The sequence below is a fragment of the Talaromyces proteolyticus genome, assembly GCF_021365285.1.
Source record: "Talaromyces proteolyticus strain PMI_201 chromosome Unknown BGW36scaffold_1, whole genome shotgun sequence".
Lineage (NCBI taxonomy): Eukaryota > Fungi > Ascomycota > Eurotiomycetes > Eurotiales > Trichocomaceae > Talaromyces > Talaromyces proteolyticus.
In genome coordinates this window covers 3,717,863-3,742,556 of record NW_025764277.1, presented here as the reverse complement: position 1 = coordinate 3,742,556, position 24,694 = coordinate 3,717,863, and the positions used below count along the sequence as shown (strand labels likewise).

Below are 24,694 nucleotides of genomic sequence, written 5' to 3'. Positions count from 1 at the left end.
ACTTCGCCTGCTTTCCAAGTAACCTTCTGGCACTTTGAGAAAGTGTGGCGCACTTCACTGAAAACTAGAGTTGGGATGATATCGAGACGACAGCAGTAGACTAGATAGATCATTCTATTGTCGATTTTGCATATGCATACGAAGTTGCTAGCTGTGCATTCAATCCTTTGATCTACATCAGGTTACATTCTTTTTCCGCTCCCGGAATACCAGCTGCAACGGTGCGGTCACCAGGGTAAAGGTATCTCTCTTTCCATCTATGAAGTCGTTCACCTTCTGACTGGGTGCAAAGAAGATATCAAACTGGGTCACAATTTGAGCAGTGACATGGCGGAGTTCCATGAGAGCGAGCTGTTTTCCAACGCATGAATACGGGCCTAGATCATTAGGTCATTGTTATGATACTTATTTCTTTTGAATTCGCATTCGACGAAATAAAGTGAACATGGCTTACCACTATTGAATGGAATGAAGGCAGAAGGCTCCTTCACTAACTCTGGCTGTGTAGTCCATCTCTCGGGGACGAACTCTTCAGGACGAGAGAATACACGTTGATCTACATCACAGACAATCGTCGATTTTCAGTATTAGCACAAACGAATATCGATGGCACATAGTACTCAGTGGCTGTCCAACCTACCTCTGAAAAGTGTATGCGGAGGCATACAGACCATAATATCTCCCGGAATGTATACATCACCAATGCTGATGCCTTCGGGCGGTGTCATACGCTGAGTTCCTGAAGGGACGGCCGGATGTAGTCGAAGCGTTTCGTTGATAAGAGCATCAAGGTTCTTGATATTTACCAGTTTCTCATAAGACAAATCAGGCAAAGCGTCTAATTCTTCTTGTAATAGTTTTTGCCAATGCGGATTCCCAGCCAAATGGAAAAAGAGATTGGTGAGCGTTGCGGCAGTAGTGTCACTGTAAAATATTAAATGGCATGGTTTAGTTATGCCCTATGGAGAAAACCGACCACAAAAGAAGTATTCATACCTGCCTGCCACAACGATGAGGTAGCCGTCTCCTTCGAGATTCAGTTGATCCTGCTTCGTTTTTGGCCCTTTGTCAAAGTCGTCCAACACCCAGGAGAACACGTCCGGACAATCCGGTTTACTCTAGAGCGGATTTCCTGTTAATATACTGACAGAAAATCTCATTCTTAGTCAACTTGCCTCTGTTCTTTCCTTCACTCGGTTTCGGACCCAATTCCACATTTTCAAGTAGTCGGCATTTATCAAGGGGATTCGTTTGAAAAAAGGAAACAGCCAGGTCAAGTGGCTGAAAATACCAATCATCTTCATATCAGCATGCAGCTGTTTCAAAAAGTAGGTTTCCTTTCCATCTAGCAACATATTAAAAGATTTTCCAAACGACAAATCCCCCATAACATCAAAACTGTAATAATTGAACCAGTTGCTCATGTTCATCGGCTTGTCAATATTTTTTTGAATCGCACCAATCAGTTGGTTGGTATAGTGGGAGACCCGTGGTTCATAATTTCGCAATGCTGCTATAATCAATATACCGTCGTTGAAGTTTGGTTGACTAAGGCAGGGTTTGTTATGTTCATACATTTTGAGCTAAAAGCTTGGTCCCATACTTTTCTTCTCCGTGCGTGTTCTTGCTTATCTCGACTCATATGAAGAGATACTCTAGGCTCTAGAACCGTGTACCACGGCCCCTTACGAACCTTCGCCTGACCGCCGTAGATATACTTGACGGCTTGAGGATCCGCGATTGATAATTCCGAGGGGCCTAAGGCTGTTTAGCACGACGCCAGCTTTCGAAGAGACAACCAATGCAGAACAAATAATAAATCGTGAACTAGTTCATACTTACCGAGTCGTACATAGTCGCCGTATTTTTTATGCAGATTCTCAACCTCTTCATACAGATGCAGTTTCTTGGCTGAGAGTGCAGTCACGTAGAAGTTGGACAATTTTGCGAAAAAGGGGCCAGGAAATCGGGACAAGCGATGCCAAAAAAGGCGATAAAGGATAATACTCAAGTAGATGCCAACAACATGACAACCTACTGATTTGATCGCCCAATAGCGCTCTAGCGGTGCAGGAAAATAGGGATCAAGCACATTCAGACTCTCAATATAGATGCCAATCACGACAAATATCAAATAATTAGTGACCAGACTGAGGCTTTTGAGATCCCATTCGCCTAAACGATAGAAGAGAATATGTGCCGTTGCGCCACTGGCACCTGCCAGGAGGAATAGCGTATTCATGCTGCGAAGTGATAATGATGATATTTTTCTTTCCTCCCCGCATTTCACTCTCTTCTTGCCATATTTATGTTGTGGGCGTATGAACCGAGAAGAAGTGTGACAAGCCGCGATTTTGGCTGTGATTGAGCCTCTGGACGCAAAATTGACAAACAACGTGATGCATTACCGAGGGTCGGGCCAGAGTGATTCGAGCGGGCAGACATGATGTGGAGGCGGCTCCGGCAAATCTGGGGTTACCTGGGGTTAGCCGGAACAAGTCATTCTAGGGTCACGTGATCTTTATTATTATAGCCTTTGTAGGTGGGTGCTAGTAAGTGATGTGCATGGGATTGATTGGCTGTTGAAAGGGGTCTCATTTGAATACTGCTAATTATGTAATTATCTTGTGGTTCAATACCAAAAAATTTTGAACATGTAGTTAGCGATAAGGTATGAACAATTGCTAATATAGAAAATTCAAATGTTATTAAAAGAGCCAATTCCACATACATTAAAATAAAGAAAAGCTAAATGCGAGTACATATGTAGTTCTGGGCGTAGTATACATGTATTGCCATAAGCCACGTGGGAATGCCAATTCCTGAGTCAATGTAATAGTTTCATTCCCCCAAAAACGCCAAATTCATCCACAGGTTATCCATTTCCAGATTTGTATCTAGGGAAAGGCCACCGACTACGTTAGCTGGTGTATCAGCATTGGCATAATCGATCAGATCCATCAGAGTATTTCCCGTAGATGTCCTCGTATTGGGCTCGTAGGAGGCTCGCTCCGGAAAAGCTATAGTATCGGGGAAAGGAATGGCACCTGGAGATGTTGTAGTTGCCAAGGTGCTATCATAAGTATGAGGACTTCCTCTCTTCTTGACTGTTTCACATCCATCAACCCCCCCTCCATTTGACATGGCCACAGACCGTGCCATGGGTCGGGCGGGTTGAGGAGGTGATAGGGGGAGCAGAGGCTGCATGATAGGCGTTGGAAAAACTACAAATTCATCGAAAGAGGGCAGTAACTTTTGAGGACCGGGAAGACTCAATATTTCGTTGCCAGTCGACATAGAATGGTCCATTATCGTTAAAAGCTGAAGGTACAATGTCGGTTGGTGATCCAGAAACTCCGAAAAGCTTTTACCAGTGGTACGACCTTGTGGAGTCGAAACAATGGTCTGATCGACTGATGAAGAACATGAACGGTCGATGGAAGTTGCTGAAGAAGGATCGCAATGCAACACGACGACTTCAAATACTTGGAGAATCTGTTCGATCCAATTCTTTACATGTGATACATCATAACGTAAGTGAAAGAGCCTCGTAAGTTCCGTGTAAAAATTCAAGAAGCGCTCATGACGTCGGCGATCTATATTGCTTCCGGTAAGCCGTAAACTTATATTCAACAAAATTTGTGGAGTAATAGTGTATGCGACTGCACTGATGGGCAGATGAGTAGCGGTGCCATCGACAATAAATCTCTTGACTTTTTCGTTAATCGAAGTAATAGCACCTAACAAATCTGGCCGATTCTCCTTCTGCGATTGCTCCAATCGGGCATGATACGAATGACAGCGACCTTGTGCATTGTGCCACAAAGAGATGTAGTGAAAAAGTGCTAGTCGAGCCGAACTGTTAAATTTCAAGCAAGATTGAAGAATTAGTCATGACATAGCATTTTCTTGGCCGCCGGAACTTACTCGTAGTACAATGTGGTTAATTGTGAGTAAAACCTTACTGATGAATGGTGATTCTGGGAAAAAGACAGGTGGACCATATGATTACTCTCCCAATAACGAAGGCGCGATTTAATATCATCGGCTTGCAATAACTTCATTCCGATATCGGTATCTAGGTCTTCAATTCCGGAGGGTGGATATATTGTGGTAATAAGCATGGTGAGCGCTGTAACGAGATTACATAGGCTGGTTAGTATTTTGCAAAGCATTACCTTTGTTTCCTTGTTGTAAACTTCGGAGACATCGATCTCGGCTTCAAGGTCTTTGAGTTGCAACGGCTCCCGAGAGTAAGGGTCAAAATGGAAGGGGAGGACCTGTATTGGGCGGCGCATCCCAATAGCGATGATTCTATCGCGAATAAGCACAGACCACCACAGACGTTTAAGTTCCGTCTGTCTAGCTTGTGTGTAGCGATAGTAAAGATGAGCGTTTGCCCTTCGAGCATGCTGTATTGCCAAGGCAAGCCAGGTAGTATTGCTTAGGTGGTCTGTTTTGCATGACTGAAACGAAAGCAGGATACAGGCTTGAGAGAGCCTTATTGGATCTTCCTCGATACCGAAATCATAAAGTAACTATGTATTTCATTAATCCGGTGTCCGCTCTAGATATCTTCGTTTATAAATCATACCTTAGCCCGTCGATAGTACGTATTTCGGATCTCCAAAACTGACTGTTCCCCAAGCTGCTTCGCAACACGAATGGGAATATACTACCATTTTATCAGTATAGTTTGTAGACAAACACATTGAAAACATGTAGAGTCTGGATAGAGAAAGAGGAGTACTCACACTGCTGGCGACAAATAACATCGCCTGGAGGACTAATAAAGAAAATGAAGGCTCTGTATATCCATCTTGTCGAAACATCTTCCAAAACTCTGCTTCATTGATAATAGGTAAACAAGGATGAGTGTACAAAAAGTAATGCGAAAGTAAGACTTCCAGAAATAGGCCCGCAGGAATATGAAGACTCTTCTTAGACTCCAGATAGGCAATATCTGCAGGTTGTAGACGTCCCAAGTTAGGTGCCATCAGGAAGGACAAGTAAGAGAAAGGTAGAAGCGTGGCAGATGAGACGTGGTCAACTAAGTAAAAGTTAGTTGCTGCTATATCACGTCGCTGTCAGCGCCAGAATGATCAACACAACTCACAAGAATCTTTGGGTACAGGTCTCGGTATTTGTCCTTCGCTCCGTGCATCTGATTCGATAACTGGATACGTTTCCACAGTCACTTCGATAGGCAACCCGACATTCGCTGTTTCATCGCCTGTCACTGTCTCCTCGGGAATCGTTAAAGTGTTCCAGTCCATATTGTCAGTGTGATGAAATGTGGGAGGTGTAGAGCCTCTGGCCACTCCATTGGGGCCGCATATGTTATGAGAAGTAATGCATTCTGTATTGTCAAGGCGACAGTTGGTGCAGGGTTTTCCCTCGCTGCTGACGTTACAGCGCACCTTTCGCCGTCGACAAGCCAGACATGCGATGCGCGCTCGCCGATATGCTCGTTGGCGCTGGTGATAAACATGGGGAGTGGCTTGGTTTCTAGTCATCTCATTCATTGTGTGTGTCCAGGACTGTAGTTCGAAGGGTCAGGAAACGCCTCGGTAGTCCTATTATGAAGTGCCTCAGTATGGCGGCCGATGTGGGTCTTAACGACAAAATTCGGTATTTTACATTCCCACATGTTTATGCCGAATTTAACAGTTTTAACGTATTGAAAATTATTATACTGTGATCTTATACAACCTTATTAACATTATCTAAAATAATTATTTAATAAAATATCTTTATAAGCATATCTAAAATTATTCTATATGAAAATTAGCTTTATCACCTGAAAATCAACACCGCCATATGAAATACTATATATTAATTTTCAATATGTGGGAATAAAATTACGCGTATCAATAAAGCTTACTAGAGGATTACGAATTTGATCGCTCAGTTCCGTATGGGCCGCCGTACTCGGGGAAAATCTTCCCCGCATCTCCCCACATTCCCCGAGAATGAGCCCTTCTGATCTGGCGCGGGATTAATTCATTAATAAATTACTAGATGCATTGAGTACCTTTAATGAGATGGAAGGTTTTAAAAAAATGGTTTGAAGTATCGAGACTGTTAGTTATATACAGTGAGCCTACATCCCAATATCCTAGTAAACCCTTACTCAAATTTTCGATGACAGACCGCGTGTTTGGTCATCTTTAACCCATTTTCTCAGCGTTTTCCTCTCAACCTTCCCGCTTGCTAAACGAGGAATCTGGTCAACAATAATAACACCCCCATCAAGTCTCTTGTGTCGAGCAACTCTCTGTTCGACCCAACTCGATATATCGTTTTCCGCGACCTTGTCTTTCGAGTTATCGTGAAGGACAACATAGGCTCGCGGGACTTCTCCTCGTGCACTACGACAGTAATATATTGCTTTTAGTCAAATACGCAAGACAAAAAAAAACAACATTAAATGACGTACCTGCCAACCCCAATAACACCGACATCAGCAATATGCTCATTCTCTCCGAGGACAGCCTCTAACTCGGCAGGTGACACTTGGAGGCCGTTGACTTTAATCAGCTCCTTAATTAAGCGTGTTAGCAGATGTACTGATATCTTGCAAATGCAAACCCCTTCATACTTTTTTCCGATCCACAATCCAAAATTCGTCTCCTCGCGTGACGGCAATATCGCCGGTTTTTATCCATCCATCCCGCTTTTTGGTGTCTTGAGTGGCCTGGTCATTACGCCAGTAGCCTTGAAATGCTTGTGGGCCTCGAATGTGGATTTCTCCTGGTTCACCATCCGCTACCTCAACACCATTGTCAGAGAGTAACCTGCATTCCGTATTGGGCACCAAAACACCAAGTGATGTTGTCCTGCTCAACCATTAGTCTGCGGGAAAGTTTGACGTGGTATTAGAACTTACCCATTCTTTGCCAGTAGTAGTGGCGTTTGGATCGCGGTACATGTGAGCTCGCTCATACCATATCCTTCCAGGATCGTCACACCAAACTGTTTGCGGACCCTGTCGCCCAATTCTTGCGATAAAGGCGCTGCACCAGAAAGAATGTCCTTAACTGAACTCAGATCATACTCAGCTGGCTCTGGCCTGTCGACTAGCATTTTCAGAATAGCTTCACATGTAAACGACACGATTATGTCAGCGGCTATACAAATGAGTAGTGAAGTATGGTGTCTAAGAAAACATACGTGGTACAAGTTGAAGCATGGTAATGCGGTAATCCTGAATCCAGCACAACAAGTTTCGAAATTCAAACTTCTCCACTACGTAAACCGGTGTGTTGAGGTGGGCACACATTAGGCAGTAGTAAAGCTGTCCATAGGCATGGTACATTGGGAGAAATCCAATCCATCTATCATTCTGGGTAGCTACCCGTCCAAGACTGAGCATAAACCTTGCCTGCTCTAGGTTGGCAATAATGTTGTGATGACTGATAGCGACGCCCTTTGGCAAACCAGTGGTACCAGAGGAGAAATTGAGCGTTGCAATCATTTTCCGAGAGGTTTGGCCAGGGAAGTCAGGCCAATGATATCTCTCTGCATTGGATTCAGAGTCAAGGATCACCCTCCAATCAGGCACTCCACGCAATGTTGAATTGGGCTTATCAGAAAATTGGAGGATTCGAGTTTTATATGAGTTCACCACTTCCACTGCTTCTAAGGCGCGATCTAATATCGAAGGATGAACTAAAATGATCCTTGGGGACGTAATTTTGATCTGGTGGGCGAGCTCTACATAAGTTGGTATATGGCTTTGTTCATATGTTATTTGTAGGAGTCACAGACCTGTAACAGTATAGGCGGGACTTGCGCCGCTGGCCAATATCTCGCACTGTTAGAGTGGCCACCTGCATTTTTCTTTGGTACAAGACAGTTTCCCTCACCTGAATATTCTCCCCGAACCCACAATACCATAGAATACCGCTGGAAGGAAGATATTATTGGGAGATATGAGTAGGATCGTTGTTTGTTGCGAAACCTGCTCACGGTCCAGTCCTGATGCAAATCTTTTTGCCCAGCATAAGGCTTGTGCTGAACTTAGAGTATGAACTGGGTCATTCGCATCAACCCATTGGTGTGTCGTTGATGGCTGTCTATGTTCAGGGAACACATGTGAGATTAGATTCTTCTCGGGAATGGTAAGGTCAGGGAAAGGCGATTTTAATGGCATCTTCGCTATCAATGTGATTGATGGTCGTACGGTTGTGCTTGACATACGTCTACCGATGAAATATCTACGTCCTTTTCAAGTACCTGTCTGCAGGGATGACTGTAAAGCCGAATGATTGGCTTCATCCCCACTCCTGGTTGGTACTCAATAGCCGATTTATCCACGGGCCGAGGAGTTCATTCGATTAAGAACTCATGTTAGTATGATTGCCTCTTTGTAACTAGTGATTACGTTTTTCAAGACAAATTGTGGATTAAATTGTGTCAATGCATTATTCTTGAACGACTCTATGGCATGTCCTGTTTGAAATAAATGGCCTTAATATTACAAAACCCTTTCAGCCCTTCAACCCCCCATTCGCAGCCAATCCCACTAGATTTGTGCCCAGCAAAGGGAATATTGGGTTCAATATCAAGATGCGAGTTGATCCAAACGCTTCCTGCTTCGAGATGTTCTGCAATTCTTGCTGCAACCCCGGGATCAGTAGACCATACAGACGCTCCTAATCCCATGCAGCTGCTGTTTGCCCGACGAATGACTTCTTCTTCGTTCGACCATGATAGTAGAGGTAGTATTGGACCTTTCTAATGTAAGTAACAGAAAGCTGTGATGATTTTCTTGGTGTGCATTGTTTGTTATTTAATTATAGGGGTAAGGAAGCGTACCGAAAGGCTCCTCTTGCACAATCCGCGAATCGTCAGCGGGGTTGTCAACAATCGTGGGATTAATAAAGTAGCCAACTGTTTGGAAATCGTGATTACCAGTCGGAACATGATAGTTCTGTCGCTTTATATCGTCCAAATGTTCTTGTACACGGTCATATTGAACTTTGTTCTGCAACGGCCCCATGAAGGCGTCCTTCTCAACTCCCACTTGGATTGACCGTGTGTAGGCAACTATTTTATCGCGAAATTCGTTGTAGATACTTTCATGTACGTACACACGTTTAATTGCTACGCAAATCTTTACCTTGTCAATGCTGGAGAGAGGATATTCAGTGTTTTATGGGACTTACTTGGCCCGAATTCAAAAAGCTGAGTGTTGCTATTTTGGGAACCGCGGAATCGATATCCGCGTCTGAACAGACGATGGCTGCGTCATTTCCACCTCTGGAGGTCGGGGAAAGGTTAGTTCTACCTGATCCTGGCAGTTCAATATAAAACTCACAGTTCCAGAGTAACCCTCGTCAAATTTTTGCTAGCGCTCTCCATAACCTTCTTACCCGTAGCAGTCGAACCAGTGAAGCTAATCTTATCGATTCCTGGATGCGAAGTGAGCCAAGGTCCAAGTCTATCATCACCACTTAGTGCTTGAAAAACTCCTGCCGGAAAGAAGCTCTGGGCTAGTTCGGCCATCTTCAAACCGCAATAAGGGGTAAAAGGTGACACTTTGAGAATGATCGAGTTGCCGGTGAGTAGCGAAGCTGCAATTTTGCCACATGCTAGCATGACTGGATAGTTCCAAGGTACGATGGCTACGGATACTCCGAGAGGTACGTATTTTATGACAATCTGGGTGGTTGCGTCTTTGTTCACCACTTCACTGGGTAAGTCCAAATTAGCGATCCCACGTAGCCAGCGAATGCCGTTCGCTATCTCGCCAAGCGCAATTTGAGGCTGAGTAGGTGCCATTGTTAGTTGTAAATCAAGGTAGGTATCAAAAGGAGATTGATGGTGATAGCAATTGGAAAGTGAACCTACCGGCTTTCCCTGTTCTCTAGTCAACAATGTCGCAAAATCATCGGTATTTTTTTCCAAAGCACCTGCAAATTGCAAAATGGCATCGCGTCTGGCTACCCACTGTGTTTTTGCCCAGCCCGGAAATGCTGCTCTTGCCGCTGCGATGGCTTCCTCAACGTCGATGGGAGTTGAGAGAGGGACTTCTGGGTTTGGATCGCTGGTTGCTGGATTGATACTATGGCGCGTTGCGGCTGTTTCTTTCAGCTCACCGTTGATCACATTATAAAACTTATCGAAGCCTAGTGCTCCGAACTTTATGGTCGCCATCTTATTTAGAGGTGGACTGTAATGTGTATGATGGAATGGCCCTCCGCCGTTACGAATGGAAGCATAAAATGACTTAGAACCTTAATAACTCCGCTGATAGTGCGGGAAGGCAGACCCATACTTATGCAGCATTGTATATAAAACCAAAATATATGCGATATAGCGTATTTTTCCACTCCTATACGCGATGACTAGTATTGGGTGTGCCAAGCCAAAAAATTGCCGGGGAAGTTATGAAATTGCATTACCGGCTCCCCCGCACAATATAAGGTTTCTCGGCTTCGGGCCGAAGCATCACTTGTTAACCGCGGCGTCAAAAACCATCAGATATCGGCTTTGAAGCAAGAGAATCAACTGGGCAATACTTGCAATTTGATTCTGGCATCAGATCAACTTGGATACAGTCATTTTCGCACAGTATACCCGATATTTCTGCGCGTCATGACTGGCCTCGCATGTAATAGGGGTTCTATCTTTTAGAGCGGCTTAGAATCGTTTGAGAGGACAAAGTATCGCTAATATAAAGATTTCATAGTTTAAAGGACTATGTACTATCAATAATTCTCTTATGTAACCGTTGAAGTACTAGTGTAACATGACTGATGCGACTATGTCCATACTAGAACTGGCTTGATCACTGATCCATCTTTGAAACTCGCAAATGCTTGCTGAAAGTCAGTCGCCTGTTCGATAATGACAGGTAAAATAGTCAGTAATTCATAATAACCCAAGTCCTAGATGTACGTACGTTAAAATACTGCACCAATCGGTCAATTGGAAATTTGCCCTCACGATACCACTTTATCATCTGAGGGATATCCTGGTATTTGCAACCACAGGTTAGAAACTTATTCCCAGCAGAAAAGCTGGATTTTGGAAAAGGAAGAATTATACAAACCCTGTTCGGAACACAATCCCCTTCTATACATCCTACTATAGATCGTCCCATCTATGAACGATGGGTAGGTTAGAGATGACAGAAAGATTGAGAGTATACGGCTCACATTAATATGCCTCGTAACATCGAAACTTAGTTCATATCCCGTAGGAGGTACACCTACGACGACTAATTTGCCAAGCTTGCAGATGCTTTCAAGGGCTTGCTCGAGTAGGGTCGGAGACCCAGTAGTATCAACAAAGATATTGACACCATCGGGGAACATAGAGAAAATAGTATTCTTCAGTGAGTTGTTCTTGAGATCTTTCGTATTAATGATATGTGTTGCACCTAGTTTTTCGGCAAGCTCAAGGCGAGATCCAATTCGATCAACAGCGACTATTGTTTTGCAATCATGGATTTTGGCAGTCTGTAGCGGATAAGTTAGTGCACTTCTTATCTTCTCTTACGCTAGGCAGAACTTGAATTATTTACCATGAGCGTCCCCATTCCAACTGCTCCCATACCAAGTATTACAATAACATCCGTCAGCTTAGGCTGTGTAATATTTTGAATAATACCCATTCCAGTCTGAAATCCACAACCTAGCGGTGCGAAGAGCTTGAGCTCGTCATCACTATTGAGAATAGACTCAACATTAATAACGCTTTGTTCAGCCACGATGCTGTAATGGGAAAAGCTTGACTGCCCAAAAAATTTTGACCATAATTCACCATCAGTTTTATGTAACTTCATGAATCCCTGCTGTCCTGGATAATTTTCGCTTTGAAACTTTTGGCAATAGGCAGGATGCTGGTCTTGGCATTGACCACAGGAAGAGCACGAGTAAAAAGATAATAATACCCTATCTCCAACTTTGACGGATCGAACATTGGCTCCTATGGCTCTCACTATTCCAGAACCTAGGTTTTACTTCAATATTGCCATTTTCATTGTCTGGGGGGAAGGGGGCAAACTACCTTCATGGCCACCAACTTTTGGATAAATCACCCCATGAATACCACGAGGTACCGAGCATAACAGATTATCTGTATGGCAGATACCCGCAGCACGTACTTCAACAAGTATATCACCTTCGGCTGGCGGATAGACATCGACGTCTTCCAATGAATAGTTCGGTTTCAAAGGCTCCAGTGGCTCGCTGGCCACGATTGCCTGTGTTACAATCACTTCTTTGCTTTGGTTAGTAGCCATTATCTAGCTGAATTGTACATGCACTATATGTCGCTGGCTCTGGGCGATCGAAGAAGTAGTAGAGGGAGTTAAGGTGGATTATAAACCTTAATTCTAGATGAATTGGTTGGGGGAATCAATAGAAGGATATGACGTTTTACCCGCGGGATCTCGGTAATAACCCGCCACTTTCTCTCGAGCACGTGGACTCTAGTAACTTAGAATCTCAATTTCCTAAGCACAATGACAATTATATATAAACAATAAATTTAGCGCCACTTATATGTTTAAGATAGGTACAAAACAGATTAAGATTTAACTAACATTAATATCATTGATGTGTGGCTGACTTTGAAGCTCCTAGCAATCAGAAGTGTGTATATAATCTTGACTTATCTCTACAAGTGATACATTGTAATAAATGCAATTAAAGGATTATACTTAATTTATGACTGACTGTGTGAAGATGACACCGAAACAGGAACAAGTGCCTGAGAATCATCATTGTTGCGTCCCCTATAGTCGCTATCTTTTTAAGAACCTGACCCGTCAACGCCCATATGCAAATACTAAATCATTCATCAGCAAGCTTCTTATTTTCCTCTTCCAAGGCCTTGGTAGCATCGATTAGCTCGCTAATATGTCAACAGTCATTTCCTATCAGCACACGCAATGCAAGTCTCATACTTATTAAAAAAATAGACCCAAGTTCCGACTTCATTAGTTCTGATCAGATGGCCATGACAATGGAGTAAACACCATAAGTTATCTCCAGACTCTGCACGTATTTTGCCACAAAAACATCAAGGCCACCTAATATAACAAGCGTATCAGGGAGTAGATGGTGACTGAGAACACTGAAGAATAAATTCATGTCCCCATAGCGTTGGAAAGAGACACAGCGCGAGTTTGTAAAATTATAGCTTGGTACCTATAAATATCGACTTTGTCAGATTAACAAAAGCTAAATATAAAAAAAAGAAAATAAAAAGTTTTTAAGTAGACCATAGAACTTCTAAGCCTCTTGTAAATATAAAGAATAGTTTAATAATTAAGTAAAAATAATAGTACCAAGACTAAAGCTAGAAATATTATAATAACCAAATGAATGAATAATTAGTTTAATTTTAATTAAGATACAATTTATTATCTGCTCCTTTGAATCTATATTGGCTCCACGGATTATATATCATCAAGTTTGCTTGCCAAAAAAGGCAGAGCTACATAAAGAATATAATAAGAAGCCAGTTTCAAAAGACACTTAAAAATCAACTGTTACGTTATTTCACCAGCTACAAGTGTAAATGCTCATTTCTGGAGCTTCTACTCTAATAATATATTTAAAATCAAAAGTTTTTTAGTAGGATCCAGCGATACATAACTACATTCCTGATGGAATATAGTGTAGAGAAAACATACTGAAAGACACTCATCAAACGAATGGCCCCACAAGGGTGACTTAAGATAAGCCACGAGGAATGAATGAGAGAATTATGGGTTGAAGCAGATTTATCTTACTTTGACTTAACGTTGTTTGCTGTCTGATCAAACTCACCATGTAATACAGCCTCCTCGTGATTTCTTATCGCTGCGATCATGCGGGTCATGCCAGCCACCGAGGATATTTATTTTAGCAGGCAAAGTATTCGTGGAAAAGGCTGTTGAGTTAGCGATATGACATGCAGCTGCACTCGGTTCATCCGAACACGCACATTAAAAAAAAATAAGTATTAAATACAACCCTTCTTACTCCCGCCCTCTGCTCTTCTTCCTGATCCTCAACCTAAACACTTGGCACAGACAGGTGAACTAAATTAGTAGGTCGGGTAAGCTGAACAGTTTAGTAACAAGCCTGCCAGCATACTAGGCAGCTGAAAAAAGCGCCGACTAGGAGGCGTACTCGGAATAGGAAGCCTGCAGCTAAGCATGGGAATCAACAGCCTGCTTGGACATACCCTTTACATAATTCTCCACTGGATAGTACCTATCTGCGACTTTCAAATGCATTCGGACCCAAAAACATGAATGCAGGTGTACGGTGAGGCTAGATTGGGTTGTGATGGAGCTAAAATATGCCTGCTAGCATCTCGATCAACCTTTGGCCACGCTGATAGTCCGGGGTTGGGCCTCCTAAATTGTTCGGTAGCCGAACACACGCTTTTCCACAATTTGTCAGCCTGCATTTCATTTAATATCAAACCGGGTTTGGTACTGTTCATTATCCTCGATCAAACGAACAATACTTTGCGCAGGTTGATCTACTCAAGACGGATGGTTGTATTATAGGAATTGACCAGCTGATAGATGGTAATTTGAGAGTCTCAAATCTTTAAGATATCGCATCAATTTCTATGCCAAGATACCAGAAGTATGTCACAACATAATATAACGTCATGAAGGCTAGTCTGAATGTCTTTGGAAGTTGGTACCTACATAAGACCATGTACATTGGTACCTAGATATACATGTTCAAGTTCTCGGATTTGCATATATAGGGCTCTAGAGATTTTGAGCAGATCTAATCACGTGCGGCCGTAGGAGGCCGAAGACAATTGATCCAGATCGCTAACATTGGAAACTAATGTAGGACCACCCCAAGACTGGCTAGTGCTGACGTTCGATTAAGACGCTACCTGAATAAGCATATGTAGACTGATCTAGTGAGCCCCATATCGGCGTTTTTGATTGCTACCTCGTGGGGGCTAAAATGTGGCGTCAACATTTTACGTCAAAGAGTGCTGTCCAGCCACTCCTGGACCATCTCCTATCGGACAGGGCCCGACAGACCATGCAGGTCATATCTAATCTAGCGATGATATTTCTATTCACATTGAATTGGAATGGTAGGAGGAATTCAGCCCGTTTTTTGTAGTATTTAGAGGTATTGATCGCCTCCCTGCGAGTCTCATCAATAGTCACCAAAATTGATACTACATCACCTCCTAGATCGACGAGTTATTCAGAGTAATTTAGTTGATTCAATCATCAGTCAGACTCCGAGGAACTTTTTCATAATGAAGGTGAGCTACAACGAACGCGTGCTGATTAATATACATATAATCTTTATATAACTAAACCGAAACCCTAGGTCTTCCTATTGTCCACTGTCAGCTTTGTGTTGCCCGCTCTCTCTGTTGCTGCTGCAACAGCATTTTTTGAAACCTACCTCGAGGCGGGCTGTTCTCCTGCTGAAGCTCTTACAACCACTTCAATCACAGACCTGGCTCCTTGCTACGGTCTAGAGCCATGGCCTGTCGCAAGTTTGAATCTCTATCAAACTGTCAGTTGTGAAGAGAGCAAAACATTGAAGGCTCAGATTTTCGACAATAATTCCTGTACCGGGGATGCCCTGTTGACTATTAATCCTGTTTCTTCTCAGAAGACGTGCATCTCGCTGGATACTGGCAGTGATTATGTGCAAGGCGTTTCCATTCAGTGTCTCTAAGTGACATAAATCACTGCATGGAATAGGCTTACACTATGTGGGGTTGAAGACTCTTTCTTTGAGAGCTTCATGCGATGTAAAGCGTGCGTGGGGTGATCGCGCTCGGATCTCGATATCAATTGAACTACCCCTAAAATTATAGCTCTAAGCAATGCATGTTGAAGCTCTTGATCCTGAACTTTATCCTCGCTTTTACCCTGTGTTAAAGATATATTCGACTATCCTTTATAATAAAAGGCTTCCGATTCCCCAAACTTGGATATCAGATTATCTATTTGACTGACACTGTTATCTTTTGGGATTGTAGTTTGTAAGCGAATCTGCCCTTGATTTATCTTATGACTCTATTACCTTGACGACAGATATTGTCTTCTTACGGTACTATGGTTTGTAAGTGAGCCAACTAATGTGCAGTAGACCTCACTCTAACGCATACATGAGACGCCATTGTCTTGGGCTGTTGTGTTAAGTCATGTAGCTGTTGTTCAACTGCTGCTTAAACATGGTGCGAAACCCAACATACAGAATGGCGAAATTGGACAGCTGTACAGTGGGCTATGGCGCGTGAAGACAACACAATATGAAATCTACTACTATCGCAAATCTGTTAAACGTCACTCCTAAACATCTCTGTTAGTATTCCGAACCGTTCTCTCTGCCTGTTTCGCACGCTGAAATATTGATATGTAATAAGCGAGCCGATTGAATTTCATTAACTTGGGGTGCATGAGGGCTGATACCTGGATTAAGTCTTGTTAAGGTTAGCATACATGAACCGCAGATGCTTGACGTTTTCGGGGCCAATATATGACATTATATCTCTTCAAGAAAAGTGTCAAAGAAAAAAAAGGTTCGATGAACCGAAGACCTCGCTGGATACAGGTTGACGTTGTTGGATATTGATATCACTCTGCCGGCCGTACGTCGTCATGAGCAGTGATTGACAGTCTTCCATCTGTCCGGTGAGGCCCTGCGAAGGGTTTCATGCATCTTACTGGTCCCAGAGTATTTTGACATAGAAGAGTAGCACCAAGTACAGGAAGAATGGGTAGGGTCAGAATTCAGTAGCTTCAGCGCCAGAGACAACATGCCACATACATGGGGAACGTCCCAACAGCCGGTTGGGTCCCGACCAGCGTCAGCAATAGCTATGCAGCCTCGCTAGCCGCTAAGCTGAGGCTCCCCATCTAAGCTAAAAGGCTGAATGGCCCTTTCTACATCTGTCGTTTAGCCTGACTAGCATGGGATTTTCTCAGCACAGGCCTGGGGAGAATACGAAGATGAGGCTGACTACATGGAAATATTCAATATGGACGATACTTTATATCGTTACATCTACAACTGACAGCAACTTATTCATATACACCCTTTGTGTATGGAAGCAGTCATACATCCCCCCCCCGGGGACCAATATTGCTATACTGAATATCGATATTTTAACATGTTCTAGAAATACACATCATTCATTATATAAGTAATGAGTTAGTAGTATATATTAGACTGGCTTCTTTATAATCCTGTTCCCAAATTCTTTTGTGTGACGTCTTATTTAATGTAGCGAAGTGGTTGCTGTTCCGTCCTCTGAAAACCTACTGAATGATCGTCGCGTTGTGTATTATCACAGTTAGAAAAGGGTGATCTGTTGGTTAGTGATAATGTGTTATAACTATGCATACATGCAGCGACTTTAAATGCGTCGCTGATAGGGAATTATGGAGAATTAACGTTGGCTGAGATAGTCAAGACAGGGAAGTCGATCTTAAAATTGTCATATTACTCAGATTACATGGAATTTGGTCTGGTTTCCCTTTATTTCATGATTTCGGTTTCCTTGTTCATTTACTTGGTTTTTTCTCTGTCGTAAATCTCATTTTTCCCTCAATCGTTATAGCCGACACATGATTTGTTTGTTTGCAGACAGAGACTATGTCCCTGTATCAAAATGCCGTCTAGAGAAGGAAAAGGAGGAGGAATAGTTTACTACAATGGGTTTCAAGGCCAAGACCATCCACTTTCAAAATCAGAATATAACACGGAATCAATTTTGAAACTAAATCCAAATTCGACTGACCTATTTGTCTTGTGCCAACTCGGTGTCCTTGCTAGTAATATTCATGTTCTTCACTTGCTCACCTGGAAGCTTAACCTCGGCCAAGAGGGTTTCTCCTTGAATGACATGGTTAGAGCCACCGAATAGCACATCTATCTCTTCTAGCGGAACGTTCTTTGTCTCTGGAATAACCAAATAAACAAAAATGGCAAGTAGGGTATTGATGCCGGCGAAAAAGTAAAAGGCATAAAACCTATTCCCTAGTCAGTATAACATGCCGGTTTTAAAGTAATAGAGACACTATATACCCTTTCTTCTCTAAGAAAATAGGGAAAAATTGTTGGAATATTGTGTTGGCGACATTTTGAGTTTGCGACGCCATGCCAACAGCCTGTGCACGCACATTCATGGAGAAGACTTCCGATGTCCAGATCCAAACTGTTGCACCCCAAGATGGTTTGTCTTCAAGTCCCTTGTTAGAATAGCTCTCAGAAGTAAATAGGGGAGAAGGCTCACAAAATAAAATAAAGAGAAAAAGCAAAAAGACAAGAGAGATGCCGACTGGTTGTGATTTCGCGCCGTTGGCCAAGCTCGGGCTCTCAGTCTCAACTGCGGCGACGATTATCATGCAGACGGCCATACCGATACCACCAATCTCCAATAGTACCTTTCGACCAAAGCGATCAACTATCCATATTGCGTTAAGAGTGAAAATTATGCCAAAGGTGGCATTGAGCGCATTTATTAGTGCAATCTGGCTGCTGGATGTAAAAACCTTTTGGTAAATCTTTGTCGAGTAAGTATTCAAAGAACCCTGACCCGTTAACTGTTGGCCCGCGTTGATAACGAAAGCAAGCAGAAGTCGTTTTCTGATCGAACGATCCTTCCATAGAGCACTGTATGAGCTTGAAATTGCCTCTTTTTCATACTCTAGGGCTTCGCGAATCTGAAGAATTTCCTGTTCAACCTCATCCTCCGTATCGCGAATCAGACGCAACGCTGAGCGGGCTTTTTCTATTTTTTTTTTCTGAATATACCATCTAGGGGTGCCTGGTATAGTCGGTAGGAGCGCAAGAATGAGAATTGGCACCAAGAGTTGGAAGATGACCACCATTTTCCAGTCCCATTCACCTAGAAGGGAACTGTGTTTAGTACACGCATAATTCACCCAAAAGCAAATGAATGACCCGACTGAATAGAATGTCTGCCACAGCGTCATTATTTTACCTCGAATATGCGGTGGAGCAAGCTCGCCTATATAGATCGGACCGGATGCTGTCATTTGTTTTCTCGTCAGCTATCCGCTCAACGGCGGGTTGGAAAAATAATCGAGCCTACTTAAAGCAACCCCCTGTCCAATACCAATAATACATCTTCCCGCTAAAAAACAAGCGATACTATGACGTGGAGAAAAAGCCTGCATGAAGGTTGCTATAATGACGAGCACACACCCGATTGCCATGCCTACTTTACGACCGAGATAATCAGCCACAGGGCCTCCAAAGAAGAACCCTCCGACGATGGCACCGACGGCGTATGCTGTGTTGACTGCACCGATCATGTTGGCATCTGGGTTGTTGAAGTAATCAACCCAGTTTTTGGATCCTTGAACAGAGTTGTAGACAGAGGCATCATAGCCGTACAGCACCATGCATGCTGCGGCGATAATGGATGCATACCTGTAGAGATTAGCAGCTATGCACCCCAAATTTAATCTTGATGAAAGGAGACATGTTACCAGTTATACGCTCTGGCAGAGCCTAGAAAGTTCTTAGGCATTGGTTCTCTTAATGTCTCTAGGCTGGGTGTAATGGATTGCGGTACGCAAGTGCTATAGAAGGAAAAATTCCTAAAATGAGGCTTTTGAGAAATTTCTTTAAGACGCTAGGTAGCAAAATATAGCTTCCTATATATTCTTCTTAATCCGCTTAATTTGATTCTATCATATTGACTATGATCTAATAGGTTCGTCTATTATTGCATAGTTGGCAAGTTGTTCTCTTTTGGGAACCTTAATCAGCCATAATAAATCCACCAGTCACAGTACGAAATTCTGTCATTGGGGATTGATACTGAAATCCAGAACCTAATTTTGAAACTCAAAGTAAGTGCTACGAGCTTCGCTCTCAGACAATACCCCTACAAATAGCTAAATAACTAACAATGGTGCCTTCACCTTTTGTTGCATAACTGTAGAATTCACCGGCTTCCAGATGTCCTTGCAAGGCGTATGTCAGCTATTCTTGCCATAATATAGGCTTGATATATTGTTTGATACCTCTGCCCCAAACTTTCTCAATTTATTATATCCGTGAGCTATTCGGAATACAGTTCAAGAAGCAAGGTCGCACTGTAAACCCCTTACATAATATAGCTCACTACATATGTAGGATTTGTTTATAGGGTTTCGCGCAACACCACAGTTTAATCCTGTATATACCCTTTGAGTCTGATACTGAATTTTCCGTTTTTCGTATCGAGATTACCGGTATGGATAAATAACTACTCCATATGAGAGATAGGGCTGGTTTAGGTATCAAGAGATATAACCTAAATATCATCTCTGACGTCACCCTAAACGAACTGGACGTCTTAACATGGAGATCTTTTTCAAATTTGTCTCATCACACTAAGACTGACAATGCTCAAACCTGAAAGAGAGAACAGAGAATAGGTTAGATTTTGAAAGTGAAAGGGCAAGCTAACGAACTCGCGTGGAATTCCGCTTCAGTCGGGTTAAACGGGCCTAAAGGATAAGGCCCATTCCTGAAACCTGAAATAGTAACAAGAAAATAGCCATCTTTCACGCACATAATGGACTGACTATTTAGGTCAAACTCTGGTGTAATCGGATTGATTGGTGTAGAAATGAATCTCACCGTGCTTTCAGGCTATATCAATGTGAAATCCCCGTCCCCTACCGGTTATTTGCTTGGTGAGAAACTGAAAGTAAACGGATATTATTACAGTCTCTGCCGATTGGTGGGTAAATAATTATGCCAGCAGGAATCGTGGGGTTTCCCCGCACTGGTAGTGCCATCGTTCTAAAGGGGATTCCACGCTAAGAGATATTAATATTTATTATTTACGAGCCGCATATACCTAAGAATAATTCCTTACTTTTAGTATTAATAATTTTTCAGGTTTATTGAAGCGCAATGATTTTGCTCATTGTTATCGGGAAATATATAGGTTCGAGACAGGTAGATGGTAGGCTGGTGGCCGTAGCCACCCCTAGACCAATAGCCTCACTTCGGAGGTTGAATAACACGGCAGGTTTCCCCTCCTTCAACTACATGTACTCTACGCTGCTTTCTGGCCTGCTCCCAACAGTAGGAATGAGTGCCATATTTGCTGTTTTGATATTTTTGCTTTCTGTCCATGAGGATAAATATGCCGTTGGTATCTCTGATGTATGGAAGGGGTGATGAGTTCCTATACAGTTTGTGTCCATAAAACCTTTATACTTCGGGGAGTAAATACATACCATAATGAATATACTATAACTGTGAGACCCTGGATATTCCTGGATATTCGCCAGAGTAAGATTAAAAAGTCAAGGACAATCCCTTTTCCAATTGAAGCCGTTAAAAGTAAACCAGTATAGTATGGTGAAGAAAGATCGTAGGTGATGGTGCGTCTTTCGTTGAATACTGTAGCCCCTATTACTGTTGCCTTGATTAACGGAATAGGGATATACTCGCACACCTTCGAAGGGCGATAGTGGAATTAGAGCCAATGGGAAACGGTCAAAGGAGAAGATTCCACAGCATGGGGTCTTCCCACAGGATTATATCTCTCACCGTTTATGTAGGTTGAAAGTTAGGCAGGGGATGTGTTATAGTCTTATTTAGTCATATTTACCCTGTAGAAAGGTGTGTTTCTGAATTAGAGACAATATTTGAACCTGAATAGTTGCTATATAGACAGAAAGTTACGTGTTATGATGCGCACTAGTCCTTATTAAACGACGACTGGTAGATTCACGACTTTCAAGATTGAGTTTTCAGAGACCGGGGCCAGTCAGTAACCGGTGACGGAATGACGGTATATAATTAAAGTTAGGTGCCTAGGCTGAAGGCCTAGAATTTCTTAATAGTGACTAGAAGTTCATTACGAGATTATAGGTGACAACTAAATATTAATAAAGGGGATATTAAAAAGCGTCTTGGGGTGGTAGAAAGTCTATCAAGTACGCCACGATTAATAAAGAGCGTAGTCAATTCTCCAATTTGACCTAAATGTCCAGAAATAACATTAAAGGACCGACGCCGTGAGGGAATATGCAACAAGGTGGCATAGGATTCAAAATTCCACTCGAAAACTAGCTTTGAACATATTCGCATCATCTAAAAATATGACGATTCTATAAGCTCCAAAGAAATGTAATATTGTCTACATATGTACTCAGTGAAAGTATATACATTGAAACAAATGACAACAAGCGGTAGTCCAAGTGGTAAATAGCGAATGAAAAAACTTGGTCATGGAAGGATGTACCCACCATTGCGACCGAAGAATATTTTAAGACCCCTTCGGTAAAAATAGAAATGTATGTAGGTTCTTGGGTGGCAAGCATATTGAAGCCTTTCATGCAGTTCACGCATCTAAATCAATGGCTGCCTTCAAGCATTGACGTGAAACAACGTCAGCTAGTTTGTTCACGCGCAAGTAGAGGCAGCGTTAACCCAGCCCGTAAGGCGGTTAGCAATATCAGACGCGTAGCATGCAGTAGCACCATTCGCATTGCTAAGATTTCCATCAGCAGCGATGGACCCAGAATTGTAGATACGAGCGGCACGATAGTATGCAGAAACATCGGAGGTTTGAGCGTTGTTAATGCAGTTAGCAAGACCATCACCACTATCAGTACCGGCAGCTATAGGATATCATCAGTATTCCGGTCTTTTTATTTGTATTTGTCAATTACTCACTTCCGTCTTCAATCATTTGAACAATTTCAGAGTCTGGGCATGGGTTCTGAACAGAACCGTTGTCGTTGCAGGTGCCTGAACCCGCATGGCTCTGCATCAGGCCCGGGTTGGTAACGCCATTGCCTGTTGTGTGGACACGGACGCATCCATTAGACTCCTGGAGGACAACGGCGAGAATGAAGCGATGATCGACAAAGGTTTCTTGGGCAACTTGGTTGATAGCGTCCTGGAGCTCTTGGATCTCATCATCACTATCATCAGGAACGCCCATCCAGTCGCAGCTAATCGACATGTGCGCTTTGTTGGCCTCAAACCTTCGTCTTGTCAGTGGCTGAAAACGGTTCGATTAAGTAAAAGCCTAGCAATGGTAAACATACATTTCGTTGAAGGAAACCCAGCTGGACGCAGCGGGCCAGCCTGCGCCAGTAGAGCCATCACCAGTGTAGTAGGTGTAAGAGTCTGTTCCAGCTCCAACACCATCCTCTGCATTCACAGCGGTGACCTGAAGGCTAGTGGCCGTAACTGTTTCGCCAGTCGTGGCGTAGGAAACGCCAACAAGGGCGGCAGCAGAGAGAAGGGCGACGGCACGCATTTTGAATGTTTTAGTAAGGATAAATAACTGATAGTCGGGGTTCTTAAAAGGAGTGAAAGAACACAATGATAAGATATATACTGAATAGAAAAGCTTAAGGAATGAAAGGTACCTGACCGAGTGGACCTGAATGTTGCTTGGTGAAGAAAGGATAATTGAAAAGCAGCATCATGGCGAGGACCTATTTATATTGTTATTGCTGAATTATTCATCATCACATTTAGTGATGAATTATGTAAAATATCTGAATACAACACTGTTCAAGAAACAGCTCCCGCGACACAAAACGAAACTAACTTGTCATCATCGACCACTACTACCACCCTATCTAAGTAAAGTGACAACAGGTCATTGAGGCTAAAAGTTCTTTCAAGCCACATTTTACATCCAAGCTGGTAACGGTAGTATGGAACATACGCGACTATAAATTTCCTGTCATAAGCTACTGGTTACTGATCAAGATGAGGTACAAACTCTCGTCAACACATGATACCAATTTCTTTAGGGGAAAGAATTATAGCATGGTAGACATCGATCTCTAGATCCTCGCACGCTTACCCACTTACTATTCAGCAACGCAAAAGCCACAGTTCTTCAAGAGTGCTGTGTTGCTCCGGTCAGCCAACCAAAGCAAATACTACCTAATGACTCTTCTACGAACGCCACCAACAATCGAGGGAGTTAGGAATTTCAAGTGTCAAGCCACAACGGGGCCGCTGAGATAATCCTGCACTTGCTTCTTTAGATAATTTAAGGGATAATTCAATGTCTAAATGAAGTGGGATGACGGAAAAGGTCAATTCTGGCACGAAGATGACAAAAGGCAATCGCACCAGTCGCTCATGTAAATAGTCAGAGACAAATGGTAGCTCTATGAGTAGGGATTTATCAATCAACATAAATGTCAGCTAGTTATTTGCAATACTTACGAAGTTTAAATTACTACGATGAGGCTCAGAGCTGACTGTACAAATATGCTAACTACAAAGCCCAGATATTCACTAGTTATGTTTGAAACGCAAGCATTCGAAAATAGTGTTGCTTTAGTTCCGGAGCCGAAGAGTCTTGCATATGCCAGCCCGATCATCGATGACAAAATACCAGTCTATGCAAGCGATAAAATCGTGGCGAGATGGATGCACGTGGAGTATTTTAGTCAATTTAACCGTTCTTTGTTCGCGACTTGCAACCATAACTACTGTACTATGCTCCATTGCTGACGGGGTGGCCCAAACGTCAGGATTAATAAGCTTCCTCGTAACGCTAGATAGTGGGAAATTCGCCAGACCTAGGCTTGGGAAAGGGAAATAATTGTGGTCGCTGAACGGGCGAACATGTTCGCTACCCTCAGCTGAAGATTTTCTAGATATAGTCAAAATAGGACGATAGAGTGCGAAGGTCAATAAAAACAGTGTTCGTGCGGCTAGAATTTCTACCTTTG

The 24,694-nt window shown here is 42.8% G+C and overlaps 8 protein-coding genes across 8 annotated transcripts; 1 reads left to right on the top strand and 7 right to left on the bottom strand.

Annotated features, from left to right (window-relative positions):
• Nucleotides 1-128: 128 nt before the first annotated feature.
• On the bottom strand, nucleotides 129-2,337 carry BGW36DRAFT_311879 (cytochrome P450 monooxygenase). Its single transcript, XM_046212490.1, has 7 exons — nucleotides 1,843-2,337; nucleotides 1,576-1,758; nucleotides 1,176-1,510; nucleotides 997-1,118; nucleotides 641-924; nucleotides 455-556; nucleotides 129-377 (listed from the first exon to the last, which is right to left on the bottom strand). Exons 1-7 carry the CDS (start codon nucleotides 2,240-2,242, stop codon nucleotides 178-180), a joined length of 1,626 nt encoding a protein of 541 aa, XP_046078645.1. The 5' UTR covers nucleotides 2,243-2,337; the 3' UTR covers nucleotides 129-177.
• Nucleotides 2,338-2,718: 381 nt separating this feature from the next.
• On the bottom strand, nucleotides 2,719-5,427 carry BGW36DRAFT_457350 (uncharacterized protein). Its single transcript, XM_046221963.1, has 5 exons — nucleotides 5,117-5,427; nucleotides 4,755-5,050; nucleotides 4,595-4,675; nucleotides 3,928-4,538; nucleotides 2,719-3,859 (listed from the first exon to the last, which is right to left on the bottom strand). The coding sequence occupies exons 1-5, from the start codon at nucleotides 5,274-5,276 to the stop codon at nucleotides 2,842-2,844; spliced, it is 2,166 nt and encodes a 721-aa protein (XP_046078644.1). The 5' UTR covers nucleotides 5,277-5,427; the 3' UTR covers nucleotides 2,719-2,841.
• A 706-nt stretch (nucleotides 5,428-6,133) lies between these two features.
• BGW36DRAFT_422545 (uncharacterized protein) lies at nucleotides 6,134-8,155 on the bottom strand (the record flags this gene model as incomplete). Its single annotated transcript, XM_046219717.1, has 7 exons — nucleotides 6,134-6,371; nucleotides 6,440-6,543; nucleotides 6,602-6,839; nucleotides 6,890-7,130; nucleotides 7,174-7,716; nucleotides 7,771-7,799; nucleotides 7,869-8,155. 7 exons carry the CDS (start codon nucleotides 8,153-8,155, stop codon nucleotides 6,134-6,136), a joined length of 1,680 nt encoding a protein of 559 aa, XP_046078643.1.
• A 287-nt stretch (nucleotides 8,156-8,442) lies between these two features.
• Nucleotides 8,443-10,161, bottom strand: BGW36DRAFT_285040 (aldehyde dehydrogenase; the record flags this gene model as incomplete). Its single annotated transcript, XM_046210285.1, has 5 exons — nucleotides 8,443-8,735; nucleotides 8,821-9,118; nucleotides 9,171-9,264; nucleotides 9,323-9,771; nucleotides 9,856-10,161. The coding sequence occupies 5 exons, from the start codon at nucleotides 10,159-10,161 to the stop codon at nucleotides 8,443-8,445; spliced, it is 1,440 nt and encodes a 479-aa protein (XP_046078642.1).
• A 554-nt stretch (nucleotides 10,162-10,715) lies between these two features.
• Nucleotides 10,716-12,357, bottom strand: BGW36DRAFT_311878 (putative alcohol dehydrogenase). The gene is made up of 6 exons (XM_046212489.1): nucleotides 12,019-12,357; nucleotides 11,534-11,961; nucleotides 11,166-11,468; nucleotides 11,060-11,110; nucleotides 10,910-10,981; nucleotides 10,716-10,844 (listed from the first exon to the last, which is right to left on the bottom strand). Exons 1-6 carry the CDS (start codon nucleotides 12,251-12,253, stop codon nucleotides 10,770-10,772), a joined length of 1,164 nt encoding a protein of 387 aa, XP_046078641.1. The 5' UTR covers nucleotides 12,254-12,357; the 3' UTR covers nucleotides 10,716-10,769.
• A 2,889-nt stretch (nucleotides 12,358-15,246) lies between these two features.
• On the top strand, nucleotides 15,247-15,677 carry BGW36DRAFT_422542 (uncharacterized protein; the record flags this gene model as incomplete). The annotated part of the gene is made up of 2 exons (XM_046219716.1): nucleotides 15,247-15,252; nucleotides 15,321-15,677. 2 exons carry the CDS (start codon nucleotides 15,247-15,249, stop codon nucleotides 15,675-15,677), a joined length of 363 nt encoding a protein of 120 aa, XP_046078640.1.
• Nucleotides 15,678-17,748: 2,071 nt separating this feature from the next.
• BGW36DRAFT_422541 (general substrate transporter) lies at nucleotides 17,749-19,506 on the bottom strand (the record flags this gene model as incomplete). The annotated part of the gene is made up of 5 exons (XM_046219715.1): nucleotides 17,749-17,980; nucleotides 18,036-18,189; nucleotides 18,244-19,002; nucleotides 19,066-19,406; nucleotides 19,466-19,506. The coding sequence occupies 5 exons, from the start codon at nucleotides 19,504-19,506 to the stop codon at nucleotides 17,749-17,751; spliced, it is 1,527 nt and encodes a 508-aa protein (XP_046078639.1).
• Nucleotides 19,507-22,388: 2,882 nt separating this feature from the next.
• BGW36DRAFT_285615 (uncharacterized protein) lies at nucleotides 22,389-23,253 on the bottom strand (the record flags this gene model as incomplete). The annotated part of the gene is made up of 3 exons (XM_046210336.1): nucleotides 22,389-22,606; nucleotides 22,662-22,975; nucleotides 23,039-23,253. The coding sequence occupies 3 exons, from the start codon at nucleotides 23,251-23,253 to the stop codon at nucleotides 22,389-22,391; spliced, it is 747 nt and encodes a 248-aa protein (XP_046078638.1).
• Nucleotides 23,254-24,694: the final 1,441 nt, after the last annotated feature.